This window comes from Lampetra planeri, chromosome 44, assembly GCF_965212315.1.
Source record: "Lampetra planeri chromosome 44, kcLamPlan1.2.h2, whole genome shotgun sequence".
Lineage (NCBI taxonomy): Eukaryota > Metazoa > Chordata > Hyperoartia > Petromyzontiformes > Petromyzontidae > Lampetra > Lampetra planeri.
Window position 1 is genome coordinate 2,774,592 of NC_136150.1, and position 24,476 is coordinate 2,799,067.

The 24,476-nt window shown below is 50.2% G+C and overlaps 1 protein-coding gene across 3 annotated transcripts in view; it reads left to right on the plus strand.

The window, feature by feature from the left end:
* LOC144732786 (protein kinase C delta type-like) overlaps positions 1-16,821 on the plus strand; it is a 101,358-nt gene extending 84,537 nt beyond the window's left edge. For 2 of the 3 annotated variants that reach the window (XM_078614375.1, XM_078614376.1), the window contains exons 10-19: positions 1,748-1,857; positions 3,342-3,429; positions 5,186-5,340; positions 6,445-6,618; positions 8,186-8,277; positions 9,137-9,199; positions 10,088-10,226; positions 12,966-13,154; positions 15,363-15,491; positions 16,572-16,821. In XM_078614375.1, the coding sequence (XP_078470501.1) occupies positions 1,748-1,857; positions 3,342-3,429; positions 5,186-5,340; positions 6,445-6,618; positions 8,186-8,277; positions 9,137-9,199; positions 10,088-10,226; positions 12,966-13,154; positions 15,363-15,491; positions 16,572-16,727 (1,295 nt within the window). In that variant the 3' untranslated portion in view covers positions 16,728-16,821. The remainder of the gene's footprint in view (positions 1-1,747; positions 1,858-3,341; positions 3,430-5,185; positions 5,341-6,444; positions 6,619-8,185; positions 8,278-9,136; positions 9,200-10,087; positions 10,227-12,965; positions 13,155-15,362; positions 15,492-16,571) is intronic. The other variant, XM_078614377.1, reaches the window with a different exon arrangement.
* Positions 16,822-24,476: the final 7,655 nt, after the last annotated feature.

Genomic DNA, 24,476 nt, shown 5'->3' on the forward strand with positions numbered 1-24,476 from the left:
TATGGGATGTTCAGCTTCTGTGAGGAAATCTTCAGCACCCAGACTTCTCAAATCTCGGAAAAATTCGTGAACTCGTTGCCGTTTCAAGTTTTATTTTGTCTAACCAGGGCAAGAACTCGAGATACCAGGATAGGGGTCTCATCTGCAAGTGCGGCGGCACCCTGTGTCACCGAAATGAGGCCGGCAGAACAAACGAAACTAAAGCACAGCAATGGACCAAACATAAATTGGAGCAAAAACAACTACGTGATAGAAGAAATAGGGAATAGTGCACGCACGTAAGCAATAATAAATTCCAAAAAACAAAAAGTTTGCTTGGACAAATTACTTTTAAAAAACATCAGTGTAAAATTTTGTTCAAGAATCACCATCATCATAGGTTCATGGTGATCGTTGCACTCGTATGTAAACTGACAAGGATACGCAGGAGAACTCCTCTCATCCGCTTTGCTATGGGGACGGATATCGTGCATCCTATTACCTGTGGCGTTATCCACGAGTTCACTCCTCTTGTTCACGGGGGTGACTGCTCTTATCCGCGGGAATAATGGCGATTTGTGAGGGAGACCTCTTGCTGTGCATTGTGGGTGAAGTCGTGGATAGCCGTGGATTGTCAGACTAAATAGAACCACCGAGATTTGGTGGACCCTACAGCTACCACGGATAATCGCGGTTGCCCGTGATATGACCGCAGATAAGAGGAGTTCCGTATTATAAATACCTAAACTATTTCAAACAAATCTGTTTTTATTTTACCAGGTAAGGCCCACTGAGCTGTATAGCTGTTCTTCTTGGTTCTTTCGGTAAAGTCACGTAGAAGGGAAATAATAAAAATAAAACATAATAAAATTATATTATTTTATTATGTTTTATAAATCCCTGCAGTCACGAAAGCTTTAAATCGAAACTGTATAGCTCTTTTTCAGAAGCGACCTGGCCACAAATGATTGCTCAACGAAGTGGCTTATCACGTGTAAACATGTATCGCAGCCAAATACTCTTAAATGCATGTTTCTCAATGTGGAGGGGAAAAAGCGGAGGACCAAGAGAAAAATCCCAGCGACCACCGGGAGAGAGAGAGAGATAGAGACACGCAAACTCCACATATACAGGCGTTAGGGTCGGAATCGAACCCAGGACCTCCTGTATACCAGGCAAGGTAGTTAACATCTCCTAGCCACTGCAAGCGATGTTGTACTGCCATTTACTGGGCACTTTACAGCCTGGGCCTACGACATCTCCTTGTTAATCCCGGGCAATCTGCCATCCAAGCGTGAAAACCGTCAGGTTCTGTCAACCCTTTGCTTGGCTTATAAGTTCTGACGAGAGGGGGCCACGATCAGTGGGGAGGAGAGGGATTGGTTTAGATGTGTGTGTGTGTGCGCGCTGCCCGCGTTGTGGGCAGCGGTAATGTCGCGGTTAGCGCGCTGCGCTACAAACCCGGCGACCCAGGTTCGATTCCTGTCCAACCATAATCTGAACCGGTTCTGGGCCTCCCCTAGGTCGACTCAGCCTCAATCGAGTTCCTGCTGCGGCGTGTAAGCATCGCCACTCGGGAAATAAAAGGCGGCCGGGCGTGGCGCTGGCCACCCACCCCCTCGTGTGTTGTGCCGGCCTTCATAGGCCCTCTCTAACAGCACTTGCCCCAACAGTCTGTTAAGGCTACACGGGGTATCTTTGTCTTCTGTTGCCTCGTCGTGGCCACGGCGCCCCTGTGTAAACGTCGCTGCGTCGCTGTGCTCCGCAGAGTGCTCCATGAATGTTCACCACAAGTGTCAGAAGAAGGTGGCCAACCTGTGTGGCATCAACCAGAAGCTCATGGCCGAAGCGTTGGCTCAGATTGAGAGCGCTCATTCGGTAAATATTTTGGTGTGTGTGTTCGCGTATGCAAATGTGTATACGTGTGAGCGGACCCACGTGTTGTGAATATGTATCGGAGAGCGGGAAGTGTAGTGGTTAGCACGCTGCGTTACGAACCCGGTGACTATTATCTGAACCGGTCCTGGGCCTTCCCTAGGTTGACTCGGCCTCGATGAGTACCTGGTGCGATGTGTAAACATCGCCACTGGGGAGACAAATGCGTGGTGCTGGCCACCCACTCTCTCGTGTGCCGTGCCGGCCTTCATAGGTGCTTGCTAATAGCACTTGCCCCAACAGTCTGTTAAGGCTATACAGGGAATCTTTGTCTTTGTGTATGTATGGACATATGAAATATTATGTATGTTCGCATGTATGTACCCACATGTTTTGGCCCTTTTGTCAAACCACTGCTGGATGAGGCTTTCCCCACACCCACGTGACTTTACCGACAAAACCTAAGAATAGGAATCCTTGCAGTCACGAAAGCTTCAAATCTAGAATGTCCCCACACCGTACGTGTAGTGGCAGCTATTCGACCATACTTCGCCAGACTGGTCAGTACCGGTTGATGAAGGCGGGGAGCAATAGACGAAGGAGAATGCAGATTTTTTTTCGTCTTGCAATACCCTCTGCTGACAACGTATGTCTCCAGCAGCCTACAGCACCTATTCTACGTGCGGTGGTGGTCACCCATCTAAGCATTATCCAGGCTCAAGCCTGCTTAGATTCTGCGACGTTACGAGATCGGGGCGACTTTGTTTGAGTCGCTCCTACGAGGATGAACAAAATCGAATAACGAGACACGCCGGGGTGACGCGTGGCGATTTTTTTGCACGGCTTGAGACAAATCTCAGGTCTCGCCGGGTTCCGCGGTTGTCGAATGTAAAAGGTGCAACCCTGAAATTTCCCCCTCGCGCCACCGTTGGCGGAAAGTCCTCCCGCTACAGGGCGCTCTGAGGGAGAGGGTATATTAGCCGTACCCTTCCACGACGGCCAGGCGTCTTGTAAGACGTGGAAGTTTTTTGTTCCCACTGCCAGCTCCCCCTAACGCGCCCTCGTTGGTGACGTGGCCCCCAGCGCCTCTCGTCGCAGAGGCCTCGCGGTTTCGAATCGGCACACGGGGGCCGCCTTCGTTGACGCTGCGGGTGTCGTAGCCCGTGATGATACTCGGCACCGCTCTTCGCTCGGAATGGACGTTCACGGTCCCCTGGAGGTCGTTCGCGACAGTAGGCCAATTGTGTGCCGGCGTCGGGCTCGAAAATTTACGAAAATTCGATACAAATTGTACACCGCAACTTACTCCATTGGCACGACATGTGGCAAGTGTCACCTCTATCGGCAACTGAGGCTCGTTCCCGTCTCTTTGAGTTCTCAGCCGGTTCAATATAGTTAATTGGGATCCTAGGATGGAAGAATGCGCATTATAAATCTGAATTATTGTTGTGATTAACTTGAAACTGAATCTCCGCTCTTTCCCAAAGGTCCGATCCCAAAGGGACAGAGAGAAGACGGCCCGGGATCCCACCGTGGATATTTACCAGGGCACGGAAACCAAACGCCTCAGTGCGGGTGAGTGTGGGGTGGGCAGAGTCTCCCATTGGATCTCTGAGTACCTCTGTCGTTACGTACGTATGTTGAACTGCTTTTGCGCACCATATGTAGCCAACTATGCTAATTATGATAATCAGCAGCAGCAACATAAGCATCATCATTCATCAGCAGAAGCAGCAACAGATATATCATTGTTGTCAACAACAACAGCAGCAGCAGCAACGGGTATTATGATCAGCAGCATTTTAACACGTCGGAGGGATATCAGTATCAGCAGCAGAAGTATCATCATCATCATCATGAGCAGCATCGTTATTATCATCTATCATCATTATCGTCAGTCAGGTTCCGTCCACATCCGTGTTGATGTTCACCGTCCCTGGCGGTCGCGTGATGCCACGATCCGTCTCCCTCCTTGCCCGCGTGAGACCACCTCGTCGCTGTGCGGGCGCCCTGAAAGCTTCTGGCTGCCAATTCCCTTTCGCCAGTCTCGTGCGTCGGCCACTCTCTCCACCAGCAATTGGTCCCCCTGGCCATGCCCGTCTAACCGTTGATCAACGACAGTCTATACGACGTCTCTGGTTGGCTACCTCGCTTGTGTGTGCAGGAGGTTTGAGTGTTTCACTCTCTCTCTCTCTCTCTCGCCGTGGTCGCGTGGGTTTTTCTCCGGGTCCTCCGGTTTTTTTCTCCCCCCACATTTAGAATCGACATGCGATCAGAGTTTTTTTTGGCCGCTATAAATGTTCACGTGATGAAGCCACCTCGTTGAGCTGTTCGTGATGATAGCCGGGGTCACGTTCGAAAAAGAGCTTGACAGCTCAAGTGGACCTTCCCTGGTAAAACTAAAAATAGTTTAGTTAAAAAAAAGTTTTTTCTTTTGTCCTCTGATTCCGTGCGCTTTCCTCGTTCTGATTCTCAGTGTAATTCCGCCACGCTTTTTTTAATCAACTGCGGTGCCGTGCGTCCTTTCTCCGAGGCTGCGTTTTCCGATCTGCGTGTCGTGGCAGATGGGAAGAGATGATTGCAACTTTCTCGGTGTCTTTGCGCTTAAATTCTCAAATTACTTTTCCCAGCCAGCGCTTGACCCTGCTGTGCCCGCTCACTCACTCGTTCATTGAGTCCCGTTGATTACAGTTTTCATTCAAGCAATGCCCTCTGTACTCAAATCAATTGCCCTCTATACTCTAATCAATTGCCCTCTATAGTTTAATCAACTGGCAAATACAACATTGTACATTCCAGTTCTGCCCGTCCAACAATCGATTCGCGTATTTCGTGGAAATGCATTTCTCCCGGCTGTTTTTTCAGAGGAAGATCCTCCGTATCGCTGCCCTTTGCTGCCGGTTCGGTCATTTTTCTCCTGAAAATTGTCAGAACGCTGCAATCCGGACGGTTAATCCATCACGCGCGCATGGCGCCTTTTTTTCTCTTTTAATTGACGTGACCGCAGTGTTCCGCTGACGCTGAGCAATCTGAGCAAATCCGGGGGGGGGATTGACGAGCATCCAAAAATAAAACCGCGCAGCTCGTCGCGGCTCCGCCGTCGGCGTCGTCGCAGTTTTTCGAGCACGGCGCCCAGACTCTCTTTCGCTCCGCGTGCCCCCGCGAGCTTCCGTTGGGTTCCTGAAGGACGCGCGACTCGGAAATACATCGGACGGATGAAATAGAATTGAATAGACGGCACTGACGTGAGCGGTGCGAGCGAGGAAACGGGGAAAAGACCCCCGCGGGTTGAACCCATTGCTAAATGCGTGCGTGCATTTCCTGTGTTTAGTAGACGGGCACTATGAGAAGGCGTGGGACTCGCACACCGACCCGCGCGCCCCCGTGCCGCCCAGCCGCGTCGCGAGCCTCCGCAAGGATCTGCGCAGGGTCACCCTCAACGACTTTGTGATGCTCAAGGTCCTGGGCAAGGGCAGCTTCGGCAAGGTGTGTGGACCCCCGTGGCGTCTATACGTCCTCATTATTTGCACCCACCCCCGTGCTGCACGCAGAAACCCGCGCACCGCTCCTGCGCCCTTCGCTTCCTGCCACCCCATGCCGCCCGCCACGGCCGCACCGCTCGCTCGCCACGCCGTTTTCACGCCACCGCTCCACTCCCCCTCCGCTTTCCCGGTTGAAACCCAATGCTGCCCGCCACACAATTAACATGCCATGCAGATTCACGCACCGGACTCCACACACCGCACACCACACCGCTCGCGATCCAATGCTGCGCGCCGCACCGCTCGCGTGCCACGCCAGTCCCCGCACCGCCGCTCCATTCCACTCGCTGATGCCTCGCTCTGCTCGCCCCGCCACTCGCACGTCACGACAATGCCGCTCCAGGCCCATGCCCCTATCGCTGCAAATGACGATGCGCCGCGGCGCGCCACGTAACTGCAGCGAGCGATACAGCCTCACTGGGCGGTATCTGATTTATTCCACCGGCGTGGTGGTGGTGGTGATGATGGGTTGATTAGACCCTTGAATGTGTGTGCGTGCGTGCATCTCTGTTAATGTGCATAAGCTTGCTTATGTGCCATTTTGCACATTGTACGTTCCATTTTTGGGGAGCGGTGGTGCAGCGGCTAGCGGACATCACTGCACTACGAACCCGCCGACCCGAGTTCAATCCCCGCTCACGGTCACCAACACCCGTGACGATTATCTGAACCGGTCGTGGGCCGTCCCCTAGATCGACTACACGCCGCAACAGGTTCTCAAATGAGTACCTGGTGCGGTGTGCAAACATCGCCACTAAGGGAGACAAAGGCGGCCGGCCGTGGTGCTGGCCACTCGCCCTCCCTGTCGTGTGCCGTGCCGGACTTCATAAAGTGCTACTCGCTAACGGCACTTGCCCCGACAGTCTGTTGAGGCTATACGGGGGAATCTTTCTCTTCGCGTGCGTATGGACATATGAAAAGCTCGTATGTTTGTTTTGTATGTATGTATGTACATCCGTGCGCGTACACACGTATGGCCACTCGCCAAACGGCACTCCCCCGAACAACGGTCTCGTGCCCCCCCCCCCCCGCCTTCGTTCCATGCCAGGTGATGCTGGCAGAGCTGAAGGGCCGCCAGCAGTACTTTGCGGTGAAGGCGCTCAAGAAGGCCGTGGTGCTGATGGACGACGACGTGGAGTGCACCATGGTGGAGAAGCGCGTCCTCTCCTTGGCCTGGTCTCACCCCTTCCTCACGCACCTCTTCTGCGCCTTCCAGAGCGAGGTGCGAGGTGTCTCCCACCCCCCCCCACCCCCCCGTCACGAAGACAAAGATTGCTCCCGTACAGCCTGTAACAGACTGTTGGGGCGAGTGCTGTTTGCGCGTAGCACTTGTGCGAAGGCCCGGCACGGCGTGCGAGGGTGTGGGGTGGCCAGCACCACGCCCGGCCGCCTTTGTCTCACCAGTGGCGATGTTTACACGGCGCACCAGATACTCATTTGAGGCTGGGTTGACCTAGGGAAGGCCCAGGACCGTCAGTGGTGTTGACCGTGAGCGGGAATCGAACTCTGGTCCCCGGGTTCGTAGCGCAGCGTGCTAAACGCCACACTACGGCTCCCTCCTCCACCCACATAGCCGCACCTCCCATTAGCACGGTTGGCTACGTACGGTGCGAAAGAAGTTCAGCTACGTACATGCGTACAAAAGATCCCCCGTGTAGCCTTTCCCTGTTGGGGCGAGTGCCTGTGAAGGAAGGCTGGCACGGCACACGTACAGCCACGTATAGACGCATGTAGCCACAGAATCAGCATCTGTATTCATACTGCAGGAGGAATCCGATGAGCTATGAAGCTCTTCTTCACAGACGTCCAGTAAGGGGGCGGGTCAGAACGTTGCAGCAACAAACGGTACAAACACACGATAGGAGCGCAAAGTATAGGAAAGGTAAACAAATCACGTAGACGTGTGGAAACATATGGACAAGACACGCCTTGTATCATTGCCACATACAGGCACCAATACAGATGCGTATGGATGCAAATGGACACATACAGCCGCATGCAAGCCTCATACAGCCGCATCTATACACATGCAGCCACATACAAAGACAAAGAATCCTTACATATATAGAACTGTTGGGGCGAGTGCTGTTAGCGGGCACCGATGAAGGCCGGCACGGCGCACAAAACTTGCCCCACGATTAAATTTTAACCGCCGGCGGCCACCGCATTACAAGTCGAACGCGCTAACCATTACACTGCGGCAGCCCTCGGTTTAACTTGAGGTGGTTTATTTCTCTAGAAGTTGGGTCACCATAAAAAAAAAATCTGATTTGAATCGCAGGCGGCCCAAACCCAGATATGAAGCCAGGATGTCGCCGAGAGCTACTTCAGGGCCAGTTTTTTTTTCGAGTTATCTTGCCAGGAAATCGGGGCGGAAAAGCCACGCGTGGGATATATAACTAGGATTGACACACGCGTTCTGTGGGCCGCCACGGTGACTAGGAGATGTTGACTCCCTCGCCTGGTATACATGAGGTTGTGGATTTGATCCCGACCCTGACGCCTGCTGTATGTGTCGGAGTTTTTCGTGTTCTTCCCGTCGTTCTCGTGGATTTTTCTCTGGGTTCTCCAGTTTTTCCCTCCAACCAACCTGCGCTTAGAGTATTTGGCTGCTGTACATTCCCACGCGATAAGCCACTTCGTTGGGCTATCGTTTCGGGGGCGCCTGTCACGTCTGAAAAAGAGCCGCATAGCACGGTGGCCCTTACCTTGTAATATAAAAATAAAAAAGTTTTGTTTGGTTTCTAAACGACTGTGACCTCGCTGTGTGTTGCGTGCCGTGTGTGTAGGAGCACCTGTTCTTCGTGATGGAGTTCCTGAACGGAGGAGACTTGATGTTCCACATTCAGGAGAAGGGTAGATTTGACATCGCCCGAGCCACGTACGTGCGGTTGCCGTGTGTGTGTGTGTGTGGCAATAGTCGGGCTTATCAATCGGTTTGCTTTTTTGCTGGCACCGCGGTGGAGCGTGGCAGCCTCCAGGACGTGCCAGTTGGTTGCTGGTACAGCACATCGGTGTGTTGGGAGAGCAAAGCCACAACATTTACAATCTGAGTATGATGTTTTGCCGGTAATTACAACCAGCTTCATCAGGCGACAGCCAGATTTGTGGAGAAAGCCTTCCTAGAGGGAGAGATGTGATGACGTCACTTGTATTATGGATGCCCCCGTGCAGCCTTCAAAAGGCCGTTAGGGCAAGTGCTGTTCACGAAGTAGCAACTACGAATTCGAAAGTCGATTCTCACACACGCGCTGTTTGATACTTGCACCGTGAGATTTAGAAACAATTTTAATCGATGCATGGTTGGTTACCTACCCCTATGCACAACAGGTCTGTCTTAAAACAGATGCTGCTCAGCTCTTTTAATGAGCTCGTATGATAATAATAATAATGTGTGTATGTTGAACTTCTTTTGCGCACCGTATGTGACCAACCGTGCTAATCGGAGGTTGGGAGACACACGGGAGACACACGGGAGACACACGGGGAGAGAACAAAAGATATTTAGCTCGTGAGCCATGTGAATCTCAAGGCATGGTGGGGGGGGGGGGGGTTGAGCCGTCGGTTCCTGTTGTGCCTTTCACTGTCTCTTCAAATTACCCGTGTGTGCGTCTGTGAATTCGCCCCTCGCTCGTGCGCGTTGCGAGTCCGATCCCGTTCCGTACGATGACGCACGTGCGCGCATCTCGTCACCCTACGGAAGGCGTCATCATTTGTTTCCGCTTCTTCTCCACTTGCAGCTTCTATGGAGCGGAGATCGTGTCGGGGCTCCAGTTCCTGCACCTACATCGCGTGATCTATCGGTAAAGCTCAGAATGTTCCGCCCTGCAGTAGTGACGCCACGAGCGTGTGCCACCGCTTAGGTTTCAACGCGCGCGGGACGATGGTTGCGTCGGCTAGCCGGACGCTGTGATCGATTTAAAGCCGTCAGTTTGGCCGATTTGCGTCGGCGTGATTGCGGCTCGTGACAGCTCATATCGTCGTCGTCGTCATTTATTGCAAAATTCACGGCAGAGGGTTCGGGCGGGGAGGGGGGAAGAAAAAAACGACAGTTGACAGAACGATAACGGAATAATGCCCCACCTAAAAATAGGTTCGAATTTATATTTTGAAAATATATATGTGAGAAGAAAAAAAAGTGGTAAAATAACCTTTTAAAAGTCCCACTAAACTAAAACGATGATGAAAACCAACCGAGTGACTGAAGTGATTTTCTTACAGTTTGAATCTGAATACAGTACGAGGTGACCACTTTGCATTGGCACCACCATATACCCCCCCCCCCACCCCCCATTGCACCAACGCACCATCCTCGCATTCTCTTTTGAAGAAAATAAATGAAGCGCCCAATCTAATGTTTCGGAAGCCATTTGCGTATTCCTGATGGACTGGACTCCATAAGAGTGCGCATTAACACATTTTCTTACTTACCCTTACCGACTAAATTTGCAATATTTCGCTGATTTTATTCAAAGTTCGCGATTCTCACGACCACCGTAGCGTTACTCGGCACTGCTCGTGGTGGGTTGACTGTCCATGACAGCTTGTGGTCGTTCATGAATGACTCGTGAAAACTCGTGACTCGTTGGGGTGGTTCGTGACAGCTTGTGACTGCTTCGGGTGACTCGTGAAGGTTTGTGAACGCTCGCTTGAACTTGAACTTGATGCCAATGCGTCCCCCTATCCCACAGCGACCTGAAGCTCGACAACATTCTGCTGGACCGAGACGGCCACGTCAAGATCGCCGACTTCGGCATGTGCAAGGAGAACATCAGCGGAGAGCTCAAGACGGGCACGTTCTGTGGGACGCCGGACTACATCGCCCCCGAGGTGCTGATCTCTCCACCACTGGCCGCACGACACACCGGCACAACCGCCAGCATGACCACCGCAGCCACCGCCAACACCGCCAACACCGCCAACACCGCCAACACCGCCACCAGAATGATCGCCACAACCACCGGCATCGCTCGTATTGCCCCAACGATGACGGCCGCTGGTCAACATCATCGCCACCGAAAAGGCGAAGATCCCCTGTGTAGCCTAAACAGACTGTAGGGGCAAGTGCTGTTGGCGAGTAGCAGCTATTAAGGCCGACACGGTACACGAGGGGGTGGGTGGCCAGCACCATTCCCGGCCGCCTTTGTCTCCCCAGTGGCGATGTTTACACACCGCACCAGGTACTCGCTTGAGGCTGAGTCGACCTAGGGGAGAACCAGGACTGGGTTCAGATAATCGTCACTGGGTGTTGGCCGTGAGCGAGAATCGATCGAGGGTCAGCGGGTTTGGAGCGCAGCGCTGTCACCGCTAGCGCTGTCACCACTAACACTCTGCCTCCCCACTCCCACACACGACAGAGCTCCCCCGTGTAGCCTTTAATAGACTGTTGGCGCAAGTGCTGTTGGCGCGTTGTTCACGTGACAAACCTCACTGGCTGTGGTCTGGTGGTGGAGGGTGCCGACACATTTATACTTACGCGATCTAACCCAAAAAAACCTTGATTATGAAGAAACAATAAGAGCAAAATATAAAAAATTAATCAGAGGCAGCGAGGATTTTTTGTATTTTTACGCTTTCAATGGGGAAACCATTCACAAATTGTTCTAATTCTCTTACGTGGACATTAACCGAAGAGCCATAGCGCACCTTTGAGTGCCGCCCCCCCCCCCCCCCCGAATCGCGAATGTAATGCGGATTGAGAACTCCTTCTGAAAAAGCCTTGGGTGGGCAACCACAATGTAGTTCGGCCCATGCTACGGGGACTATTTTGTCAGCAGAGGGGAGTTTTTGTCAAGTAACCCCCCTCCCCACCAACTCGCATGCACAATCATTATTATTACTACAACACAGAGTTGTTGGAAGACTCGATTCTCAACCGTAAGAAGCTTGGGCGAGCTTGTGAAATCTCACTACGGAGACATTATGTGTGTATGTTGAACTTCTTTCGCACTGTACGTAGCCAACCGTGCTAATCGGAGGTGCGGTAGGAAGGACAAGGAGCTAAAAACAAGAAGCAGTTCTAAAGAAATGAGTTTTCAATCTAGATGATTTAAAAGTGCATAGCTCCAGTGGCTTCCTCATTTCGGAAGCAAGAGCGTTCCAGACGGCCGCAGAAGCTCATCTGAAAGCGCGCGATGCGGTCACCGTCTTGGTTCAATGGTTATCCAAAAGCCGCTGCGAGGATGACAGGAGTTCGCGTGATGTTTGATGCTCCTTGACGAGATCAGCAAGGTATTGTGGTTAATTTCACAAAGTGCTTGCCATATTAAAAGCGAAACAAATCTTTGAAAATATCGATCCGTAGGTAGCGCGACATTTATTTGCATGGCAGCATTCTCTCCACGCGATTTTCGAATCCACCTGTTCGAAAATGTACCGCGGTTGTTTATTTTACAAATTCTGCGTGCGCACGGACCACACGAGTCGCGTGGGCGTGCAGCGGAGCGGCAGCAGCTGCCGCTCCACTGTCTGTTTTGGCGCTTATCTTTTGTGGTCCGCTCTCACTTCCGCACCGCGGTCTTGTGCCAGGCGTTCGTTGGCCGTTGCCCAACCACAACCTTTGACCTTTGCCACCGGCCGAATCGTACTGTACAGCGCAAACGCCACTCGTCCACTCGCCGTGACGCCGCCACTTAGTGCCAAAACGACCGTCGGATCGATTCGGCGACTCGCGTTCGCAATGAATTCGAAGCTCCCCCCCCCCCCCGCCCCCCGCCTTCACCAAACTGCAATTGACCAGCATGGTGAAGTATGGTCACGTTGTTTCCATGATCGACAAGCGAGTCGTCGTGGCAGTAACGCAGGACGTGTTCCTACAGTGTAGCCCCAAAGCAGCCTGGTGGTCACCCATCCGAGGAATATCCAGCCCCGGCCTTTTATCTTCGGAAGGTGCGATGAGATTGGGCGCGTCGCGGGCAAATCCGCCTGAAGCGTGGCAGCTATTCGAGCACAAATCAAACGCCGTACCTCTGTTGTTTGGCAGGGCCAATTCCGGCAACGTTAGCGTTGCTGTTTGTGCACTTAGTTGGCCCGGAGGTGGTGTTCGTATCCGACATTTTCAGGGCCTGTAGCTCATTCGGAGGTCGGTTTAATACGTAGGCGTTCACGTCCAATAAAAAGATGTATATCCATATATTAATCGCTCCCCCCCCCCCCCCCCCGGCCTTCGCACCTGATTTACTCACAAGTGACGACATCACATTGACCACCCCCTCTATTTAAGACCGAAAGAGGAGGATTTCTCCACAACTCTGTGGCTGTCGCCTGATGATGCTGGTTGTTGTAATTATCGGTGAAACGTCACGGTACACGAATAGTAAATGTTGTTGGTTTATTCTCCAGCACCGGTGTGCTGTACTAGTAACGAGTTGGCACGTTTTGTTTACGTGACAAACCTTACTGATTGGCTGTCGGCTGGTGGCAGGTTTAACGACACATTTATATTTATGCGATCCCACCCAAAAACCTCTTTTATTGATCATTCGGAGATATCCCCTCTGTGTCTTCTGCCTCCCCTCCCTCCTGGTTCTCATGACCTCTCTCTCTCTCTCTCGCTGCCGTGGGCGACAGATCCTGGCGGGGAACAAGTACGGCACGTCGGTGGACTGGTGGTCGTTTGGCGTGCTGCTCTTTGAGATGCTCATCGGGCAGTCGCCCTTCCACGGCGACGACGAGGACGAGCTGTTCGAATCGATCCGCACCGACGTGCCGCACTACCCGCGCTGGATCACCAGCGACTCGCGCGGCATCCTCGAGAAGGTGGGGCGCACACGCACGCACGCACGCATGCACGCACGCACGTACGCACTCACGCGCTTGCGCTCGTACAGCGGAACAGCCGTGAGGGTTGTCACTCGATCGAGGCAGTTTTCCGACGGACGAGTTGTGATCGACGGCTTTTCTTTTTGTGGCCGATCGCCCGAGCCTTATTCAAAATGACACTGCCGCCTCTATGTCCGATCCCGACCCTGACGCCTGCTGTGTATGTGGAGTTTGTATGTTTTCCCCGTGGTCGCGTGGATTTTTCCGTCCACTTTCAGAACCAAGCATGCGCTCAGAGTATTTTGGCTGCGGTAAATTTCCACTCGATAAGCCACTTCGTTAAGCTATCATTTGTGGCCAGGTCGCTCTTGAAAAATAGTTCTATAGCTCAGTGGGCCTTACCTGGTAAAATAGAAAAATACAAAAAAATGTCCCACCTGCCTCCACAAGGCGGAAACCCCCAACAAGTCTTGCGTCGTGATGCCCGATGGCACATTCGGGATAAAGTTGTTGAGGGAGAGACCAAATAGTTTTTTACCTACCAAATTTAGTTTGTCACTTTGGCCAACTGCAACTCTTAAAGATAAAACGCGTCTCGAGCCAGGTCAAGTTTAATTTGTTTAACCGGGTGAGAACTCTGAAGAGACCAGGATGAGTCTCATTTGCAGGAATGGGCCTGGGTTATACCACAGATCACACGGCTATTAAAGTGACTCTTCGAAACAACAGTTCTGCAGAACGGTACAGCTGCTTCTGCTTCTTCCTCCTAACTACGATCTGCCACGCAGGACAGCGAGCCGAAGAGAGAGGTGAGGTAGGAAGGAAGAGGGGAGCTAAAAGTGAGAAAGACAAAGCAATAGCGAGAAAGATGAAGAGTGGGAGAAAGGACAGAATCAGAGGGTATACGAAGAGGGATGTCGAGGGAGGGCGTTTTCCCGAGGCATTCGCTGACACAGACGGTGATACGCTGCTCACTGTGGCAGTTCCAAATGGAAATGTAGCGTGAATTTTAATATAATTTGGGGAATTGGAAGCCAAAAAGGTTTTTTTTTTAATGAAAGGGATGAATGTGTTTTACTTGCCGAAGCGAGACCAGCGTCTCTGTGGAAATCACGTTGGGACGATGGGAGTGCAAATGAGTGTCTTCATGGGCCAAGAACATCAGGGGCCACGCGTCGGCCACATTTGCATCCGTAAGCTTTGTGTGTGTCTCTTTCCCAGTGGTCGAAATGTGCCAGTGATGCCGGAGCATAGAAGTCAGTGCACAAACGGCGTGTTTCTGCGCTGCCCTTCAGCAGCCGACAATGTTTGTGTCGCGCGCGGTGGGGGGAGCGGTAGCGCAGCGGTTAGCGTGCTGTGCTACGAACCCGGCGACCCGAGTTCGATTCCCGCTCTCGGCCAACACCCAGTGACGATTATCTGAACCGGTCCTGGGTCTCCTCTAGGTCGACTCAGCCTCGAATGATTACCTGGTGCGGTGTGTAAACATCGCCACTACGGAGACAAAGGCGGCCGGGCGTGGTGCTGGCCACCCACCCCCTCGCGTTCCGTTCCGACCTTCATAGGTGCTCGCTAACAGCACTTGCACTTGCCCCAACAGTCTGTTACAGGCTATATGGGGATCTTTGTCTTTGTTCCGCCAATCCCAACGCTCTATTCAGGCTCCACACGGCCTGGCTATTAAGATCAAACGAGATCAGGGTAATTTGGTCAGAGGCACATACAAAGATAGAGATCCCCCGTATAGCCTGTAACGGACTGTTGAGGCAAGTGCTCTAACGAGCAGCACCTATTAAACTAAAAACAAAACTGTTTTTATTCCACCAGGTTAGGCCCACTGAGTCATACAGCTCTTTTTCAGTTCAACGACGTGGCTTATCATGTGGAGATTTTTAGTCGCAGCCAAATAATCTAAACGCACGTTTCTAAATATGGAGAGGAAAACTGGAGGACCCGGACAAAAATCGACACGACCATGGGGAGAACACGCTAACTCCAAATATACAGCAGGCTTCAGGGTCGAGATCGAACCCACGACCTCCTGCATACCAGGCGAGGTAGTTAACATCTCGCCAAGTAATTAAGTAAGAACCCCGTGGCTGACTCCATCCTTCTCCCTTCTGTGCGATTCCTCCTCCCCTGCTACTCCTTACCCCCCCCCCCTCCTCCACCAAACGTTGAAACTGCTGCTGCTGCTACCGACAGCTGTTCGAGAGGGACCCTCAGAAGCGACTGGGAATCGTCGGAGACATCCGCGCGCAACCGTTCTTCAAGACCATCGACTGGACCGCCCTGGAAAAGAAACAGATCACTCCTCCGTTCAAGCCGAAAGTGGTGAGTGTCGTGGATTAAACGGGGGCATCGTCTTTTCATCGCTGTGCCACTTTAGTTCTTTATTCCGTCCGTTGTGTACAGAGGTCGCCGGCTCGTTTTTCCCGGCAAAGCCGGCTGAAAGAGCGATCGATCGGGTTAACCACCCAGGGCACGGAGCTTGTACAATGGCACTGATATTCGTTTGCTCACGCAACTGCTGGTGGAAGGGCCTCCACTAACACATTCAAAGATCCTCCGTAAATCCTTCAACAGACGGTTTGGGGCAAGTGCTGTTAGCGAGCAGCACCTACGAAGGCCGGAACGGCGCATGAGGGCGTTGGGTAGCCAGCACCACGCCCGGCCGACCTTGTCGTCGCTGGTGGTTTACACACCGCGCTCTCGAGGGTATTTGGTTTATTCTTCCATGCTGGCCGGACGTGTGGGATGTGGTGGGCGTACCCACACTTTATGCCACAACACGCAACCTGCCGACTTCATTAACTGTGGTTGGACACATTTGCACAGAGACAGACGGTGTTTGGGGGTGGGGGAGTGATTTTAGAAACTCGCACCGTTGTTTTAACTGCCTCGCCGGGAGATGGAATCGAACCGGCGACCTCCAGATTGTAAGTCCAGCATGCTGCCCGTTAAAGCAACCACAGCATATGAGTGGCTGACACAGGTACATCTTTATAACCAGGCGAGAGCCCGTGGAAAATGTACGTTTGTATGTTGAACTTGGTACGTCGCCAACCCTGCTAATCGGAGGTGCGGGAGAATAAATATCTCTTATTCCCAAGCGAGAGCCGCTGTCCAAAAGGCCCAACACAGCAGTCCAGTTGGACCAAATAAAAAAAAAAGGTCACAAAAATACGACAACTCGCGTTAAAATATCAACATTGCCCCGGCAGTCGCGCCGCTCGTACACCGCACACCTCTCGCGAAGGGCGCCGCGCACTTCCCGGACGTAGCCTGCGCGTGTGCGCAGCTCTGCTCTTGCGCCGTACGTTGTCTGCCGCCACCGCCGCTCGTCGGCCGATCCGCGCCCCCCGCCCTCCACCCTCGCTCGACCGTTGACCCCCCTTTGCCTCCCCCGCGCAGAAATCTGCGGGCGACTACAGCAACTTCGACAAGGAGTTCATCAGCGAGAAGGCCAGGCTGTCCCTGGACGAGAAGCGCCTCGTGCAGTCCATGGACCAGTCGGTGTTCAGCGAGTTCACCTTCATCAACCCGGAGTTCAGCCGCCTGCTCAAGTAGCAGCGTGACCGCTCTTGGGGGGATGGTCCCACCACCCGCCCGATCGTTTAACCCGCTGGCTTGACGCCGGAGTTCACGCTCGGGGAAGGTTTTCGGGGGGGGGGGGGGGGGGGTCGTGGTGGAAGGGAGTAGGGGAGGGGGGGGAGGGCAGGAGGCGTGGAAATGCGAGAGGTGGTTTGTCCGTGCGACTACGGGGTTATCCACCTGAATTTTTCATCGGATGCCCACATTGGCGTCCGCATTGATAATTGGCACGTCGTACACAATTGGGGCAAACCTCGTTTTTCAAAAAAAACGTACGTGTGTGTGGGGGGGGGATTATTTCCACATTCTGTGCGATTCCTATAATAAGGTGGCTCCGATGCCACACGCTCGCGATCTGGGCCACTCGGAGGCAGGGTTGGTGGATTTTCAGAGGTGTGAGGCAGGGTGTGGCCTGTGTGTCGCTCACAAGGTGGTACTGCGTGTGTGCGTGCGTGCGTGTGTAAGGCGCTGCAGCAAAGTCTGTTCGACAGCAGATTATTTTGCGCGTGGAGTTTGAGTGTTGTCCTGTGCTCGACTGTGCGCCTTTCTGCCCCTAACTCAAAAGTATTAAATTGTCCAAATCGTCCCAAAGGGGAAGAACCTCTTGAAAAAACACCCAGTGAAGCCCTCTGCTCACGAAAGATTAAAAAAAGATTTGTTCTCGTTTTAACATTTATATCGGCGATGGATAACATTTTATATTCCTCTGTAGCCCTGGTACCCTTCTCGGCTTCTTAAATGTTGACGGCTTAAAAAAAGAAAAGTGAATGCAGTTGGGGAACTGTTGTTGTTTTTTTTTCATAGTGGAATTCACCATAGTCCCTGGAGTCTTGTACCATCAAAACCCAACCTGTTCAGCTATGGCGTAATTATTATTAATATGAAATGATCATAAGAAACGCGTGCATTTTTTTTTTCTTCTGCAGGTATTTTTTTTTTTTTCAGCTTAAAAAAAAAGTTTGCGACGAAAGGAGGGGGCCCATCGAGGATGGGTAAAAGCTGGGGCCGGCATTTGTTTTACAATAGGCTCATTTTGTGAAATCGCGTTATTTAGCAAAAAATGTTTTAAAAACGTTGCCGTGTTGTAGTTTCAGAACCATCGTGCCGTATTATTCCAAAAGTTTTTTTGTTTCGCACGAAATTGGGAAACGCGCTGCCTATCCCAACTGGCATGTAACGCCCCACTCGGCGAGGTTTCGTCATGATGGTCGTGAAAACATTTTCAATTTTATGGCTGTCAATGCATGGATCCTGGCTTTGGTACAGAAAATACAAAAAAAAAAACTCCATGGCAGTAGAGAGGCACGTCGCAAAAGTAGCCCAAGAGCAAAGTGAAGTTGGTACGGACATAACACGCGGTCCTCGGAGCGGGGAAATATTCGTTGTTTTATTTTAAAAAATCATAACGAATGGGTAAAACGTTCGACGGGTACGATTGTGTTTTTATTTTTGCCGTATCGGTGTCGGCGCCGGCGTCGTGATGACAGCCTGACTCGGAAGAGAAGTAAAAATCGCGTAGCAGCAAACTTACAAACAGGCAAGTCAGACGTATTTTTTAGGTGTTTTACCACCTCAAATAGACAGACGAGAGGGACATTTAATTCCAGAAAAAACTTGAGTTAAGTATGGTTTTCTAATTGTTTTGGCTGGTCATTGTATTATGAGGATAATTATAACGTAAGTATGTTGACGGCGACAACGATGATGATGATGATCTTCTTTTATATGGCATGTTAGCAACAGTTTGTACAGATATCATAGTGGAATGTCAAGGTACTTCAACCAATCCAAGGTGGCAGTAGTTGCTGTATGGATTGCAGCGATGATGATGATGATGATATATAACAGATTTACTAATTTGCTTAATTACGTTCAAATCGAATCTTGTGCTTGTGATACACGTGTTGAACCGAACGAGAGTAGCATTCCGTCTTCATCCATTCACGTCGATTTTACGCACACTTTCCCTTCAGACCAAACGTTACGACGAATGAGATGTAATATCAACCAGAGAGAGACCTTGCAGACGAGATGGAGCCGTAGAGAGTGGGAGATTGTTTTGTCACATGCCCAGTGAAGATCTCCACGCTGTGGAATTCCTTCTGCAGTCGGGTGTTGTTGTCACTGGGAGCCGATGCAAGAGTGAAAGCTTGTAGAAGACCCAACGCAGAACATCCCTGGCTTTGATCATCCACAAAGCTCACAGTTTAAACCACATCCACCGCACAAATCATGGCGGATTGGGAAGCCTGACACACAAATGGAAAATGTTATGCGACTGTGGTCATCCAGAACAGACCGTAGCACAACGTATAACGACGCAATGGCCCAATCCACAAATACGACGGAGACATCGCAGCGATACTCTACTCCGCTAATCCTGACGCGGTTATCTGGCTTGACCACCTGAATGCGAAATTGTAATTATTGCTTGGCATCTACATCGGCCATACAAAAGAAAGACAGGAGAAAAAGCCACGCGCCCCCAGGTTTGATCTACCGGCGTGGCAGTCGAAACAATGGGCTGGCTTCTTAACTCTCCCTTCAACCGCTTATGTCAATGCGGCAGTGACGTGAGCAAGTGCTGTATTCCCTCGTTATTCGCGAGGGATGCCTTTCCGAGATGCTCGTGAATAGGAAATTTCGCGAATGATATTGGCCGACGAAACCGACCTGTTATGGCTTCGAGAAGTTCCCCCCCCCCGTCTCTCTCATCTCTTTATCTCATCCCTTTTTCTGTCATCAGTTTCTCATCACTGTTATCTCCACTTTCTCTTTCGTCATGTTCTCTCCCAGCACATTATATCTCGTCACTTTCTCTCTTATCACTTTATATCTCATCACTTTCTTTCTCTCTCTCTCTCGATGCAGCAGTCGTGTAGAGAGTTTCAGATGCGATTCGCGGACAGCCAAAATCGCGAATGGCAAGTTCGTGAATAACGAGGGAAAGCCGACCCTCGCCGGCAGCAAGTCCGCGAATAACAAGGGAATAGTGTAATTGCTGGGCCTGCACCTTTTACCTTGACCAGGAGCAGATGCTCGCTCCGTCCCGATCGTTAATGAACGAAAGCACGTGGGCACTCAAGAGGTCGGTGGTGAGCAAACAGCAGCTGTTCATGTAACAGTAAGAACCGAATGGCATCGGTTCACATTATTTGTAGGATAGCGCCGCCTGGTGTGGTGGTTTGGGGGAGGGGGGAAAGCGGGAATGGATTATTTTGTTTTGGTGCTCCCACGTGTTACACCGTACACACTCGAGGCACATATGGCACACATTGTACAATGATTAGTTTTATTGTTGTTATGATAAACGTACTTGGGAATTGTATCTCCCGTGAGGTATGCAAGTGAAAACTGTGGTAGGTTATAGTGCTTTTTTTTGGATAACTTGTGTAAGTGTGCCCTGTGGCATGTTTAATGTGCTTTGGTGATTTGGTGTGCGTGTTTGTGAGATGTTAGGTAATAGTCATTAAACACTGTCTATTAAAGCCTCATATTTTATTCCCACAGAGCAGTCCCACTCAATGGATCACTTTTGAATCATGTTATTATTGCTTTGTGGACCATTGTATTTTGTAACACTTTCAGTCTGTTACTATTCGCAATGTTTTAAAAATCACACGCTGTTTTTTTAATTGTACGGGAGGGGGGGGGGACTTTGTGCGTAACTAACGTTGCCTGGTTTAAACGGAAAATGTGCATGTCTAGCAGCCGTTGTGAATTGCATCCGAACGCAAGTGTGTGTGTTTTTTTTTTTAGAACGTTTATAGCATTAAAGTCTGAAGTTTATCGGTACGGTGTTGGATAAACAAGCGACGAGCTTATCGGTTGCCCTCTCGTAGTTGGGGAGCCACTCGCGGTGGGAGAATTTATAAATCTCAGGATGGAGAGAACCAAGGGGCGGGAAATGTTTTGGTGTCGGTGTGTTATGTAGACGAATATCTTGGACGAAAGCAGGTACAAACATTTTACTTAGGATTCCTCGTATCGTACTTGTGTTAAATATTCCACCACCACCCGCCCCTCAACCAAAAAAGTTTTACGAAGCTGAGATATTTTCAGAGGTTCGTGTTTTACCAATGTTTTATTGCTACTCATTTCACCGTTTCACCATTGAGGGCCAAGAAATGCCGGAATATAAATTTTTTTTTGCAAATCTGTAAATTATTATTGCAACATCAAATGAAAGTGTGCACGTTTTTGGTCACGCTCAGAACCATTCTGACGTTATTTCTGTCAAATTTAATAAAATCCGATGAATATTCTGTCAAATTCCATATATATAACGTAGGGGTCTTTGAAATGAAAACTAAATACCAAAATGTGTAAACTCTTATCTGAGCTTTTAAAAATAACAAAAATGTGGCATTTTAACGAATTATTCACGTCAAACCGGGAAACTCGCGTGTTTTCCTGCCTGAAACGTCACCCTTCCCCATAATCCTTTATGCAACCATTACCGTATTCTCTGGATAATAAGACCCGCTGGAAAAACGCACCCAAATCTTGTGCCCGTGTGTCAATCCACAAAGTTATACAAATGTGGTACCATTAATTCTAGATTTGAAGCTTTCGTGACTGCAAGGAATCATCTTCTTAGGTTTTTTCGGTAAAGTCACGTAGAAAGTAAAATAAAATAAAAACAAAAATCACGACGTTTCGGAGGCAACACAAGTCTCCGTCAGAAGAACCAAGAATAATCTAATCTGGCTGTGACGGTCCCACCTGATGACGGAGACTTGTGTTGCCTCCGAAACGTCGTGATTTTTGTTTTTATTTTATTTTACTTTCTACGTGACTTTACCGAAAAAACCTAAGAAGAAAATGTGGTACCAATAGACCTACCGGTTGATGAGACACGCCAATACAACGTCACTGTACTTTCAAATGTTTTGTTGTAAAGTTTGGAGAATACGGCAGTCTCCCCAGCGCTTGCCACCACGTGCAAGAGATGTGTGTCCATTGTCAGTGAAGTGCCGTTCCGTGTGCAAGCTTTTACGACTGATGCGTCATGTCACTCCACCCGGGCACGTAATTGTAGCAGAGCTTCTTCTTGGTTCTTTCGGTAAAGTCACGTAGAATGGAAATAATAAAAATAAAACATAATAAAATAATTCTCACGACGATTCGGCCACAACGCAAGCAGCCGTCCTCAGGTGGAGAGCAGGTCTGTCGTCCTCAGGTGAAGAACAGGTCTGTCGTCCTCAGGTGAAGAACAGGTCTGTCGTCCTCAGGTGAAGAACAGGTCTGTCGACAGACCTGCTCTCCACCTGAGGACGGCTGCATGCGTTGTGGCCGAAACGTCGTGAGAATTATTTTATTACGTTTTATTTTTATTATTTCCATTCTACGTGACGTTACCGAAAGAACCAAGAAGATGAATCCCTGCGGTCACGAAAGCTTTTAATCGAAATGTAGCAGAGCTGCCTCATGGTGTCGCCGTGGCTTTGAGCGGCTGCGTTACGCTGTACACGAGTGTATTATAATTATACCATTTTGATTTTCGCAGTTGTTGGTTACCTAAGGCCAGTTTGGTGGTGGTGGTGGTGGGGTTGAATGTATTTCTCGTGCTTTTTTAGCCATTGGTGTACTTGACCTTCGTTGGGCGTAAAACGTACGTTCACGTGTATCGTCTTGAGAAGCAAAATAATAAGAAGAAAAAAACATGCTTATTGTGACGGGATGAATCCGTTCTGCCGGACCGATTCCGTGAGTCAGCCCCCCCCCCCCACTCCAAGTCGCCGGTTGCACGCAACATGTCGCGAGCGACTTGCGTTGCCTTTGTCGCGAACTGTTAACTGCGTGAACGTGACAAACCAAAAGGGGAGGTTCTATCTTTAAGAGTTGGTGCTGTGGTGTCTGTCACCATCCAGAACGCACCCGATCTCTCGTCAGATCCTGAAGGCTCGGAGGGCGTGAGCCTTGGATGGTTGCTTGAAAATCGCAACAGATGTTGTCGTGGTACTGCTGGGGGAGGTATGCTGTGGGTAGCAGAGAGACGGGTGCGGCAAATCCCATTGTTGGTGCGGTGTATCTGTGCTGTGAGGCGTCTACTCTCTCCCCAGCCAAAAAAAAACCCCACCACAACGAAGAGAGCGGCGGATTTTCAAAGTGTATCCAGGGACTCCCCTACTTACTAACATTCGACTTGTGAACTTTCAGAGATACGAACAAACCTGTCCGTATGTCCAGTCGCCCGTTCGGACCGAGAGTCGTAAGTTCAACCGCCGCTGTGGTGGCATCTACATTTGCAGAACGCGAAGAACCGGTGGCATCTAGATATCCATGATATATAATTTTTAAAACCATTCCCCATGTTTCGTGTAGATGCCTCCTACAATGTTTGAAATCGACAAGAGTAAAGTTGGACTTCGGGACAGACCTCTGGAACCGCGCTCGTTCGTAAGTAGAGGAGTCGCTATGCACATGGGCCTCCTGGCTTTGACAGCTCAAGGCTCTAGAGCTCCCTCTAGTGGGGAAGGCCCTCACCCCAGCACATTGGCGGGCAGTGGCCGTGACAGTAACCTTCGACCTCCAGCCCGGGATCGCGACGCCTGGTGGTGGAAGATTGTAACGAAGCAGGTGGCGCCCGTTGAGATGGATGTTGGCAAAAAGCAAAGCTCCACGGAACGAGAATGTGTGTAGGTGGCTTTTTTTGGTGGTGAATGTGGGGGGATTATTTTTTGGGGGGGAGGGGGGGTGGAACTAAATCTGCTGTAATGTTTAGCCGTGGCATTGTTCATTGCATGTTGCTCCTTGGGGTTTTGCATCGAGGCTTGTGTCCGTGAATGTTGTCGGCATTATATTTTCTATATGGTGGCTGGGATAAGGTGCTTTATGTTAACGCGTACTTCGTTGGGACATTGAAGCCCTCCATTATCATCTACAATAGTAATAATAATCGGATTGCGTGTGCATTTTCCGGTGACGCAGCATTCATGCCCTTGTAAATACGCAAGTTACATTGTTTGTGGTGGTGTAATTGGGATTGTCATGGTACGGTGATGTCAAAATGTATCCGTTTTTATAACGTAGATATACAGTTCTATTAAATGAATGTACAACTTTCCTTGCCGTTCTCTGAATGCGTTAATTCATTCGCAAAAGTCGTATCTAAGTATTTTCATTTATCGCGGAGGTCGGGTCGGGGTCAAGAGGCGTTCGAACCGTGGCAGGCACCGCCCGTGATAAAACTGTGCAGTCAGTCGATCGTCTCAGCCCGGTCATACATGACTGCCTGGTTAACACGGAGGCTTTCTCGAAGCAATATTATCCACAATATAGCTTTTTGAGTTAGATCGCATAATCGGCGTACATAATTCACATAACGTAATGCACATTATATATGTTGATAATATACAGAATGCACGTTTCGATTTAAAGCTTTCGTGACTGCAGGGATTCATCTTCTTGGTTCTTTCGGTAAAGTCACGTAGAAGGGAAGTAATAAAATAATAAAAATAAAACATCAAATCAAATAATAGAATATAATAAAATAAATTTATTATGTTTTATTTTTATTATTTTATTACTTCCCTTCTACGTGACTTTACCGAAAGAACCAAGAAGAAGAATGCACATTATTTATGTTGATCACCCAATAAATAACCCAACCGGTAAAGGTAACCATTATAATTTATATGAATACATTAGCCTCCCCCACCCCCTCTGGCCTTCGCACCTGATTGGCTCACGAGTGACTACGTCACATTTACCCCCTCTCGT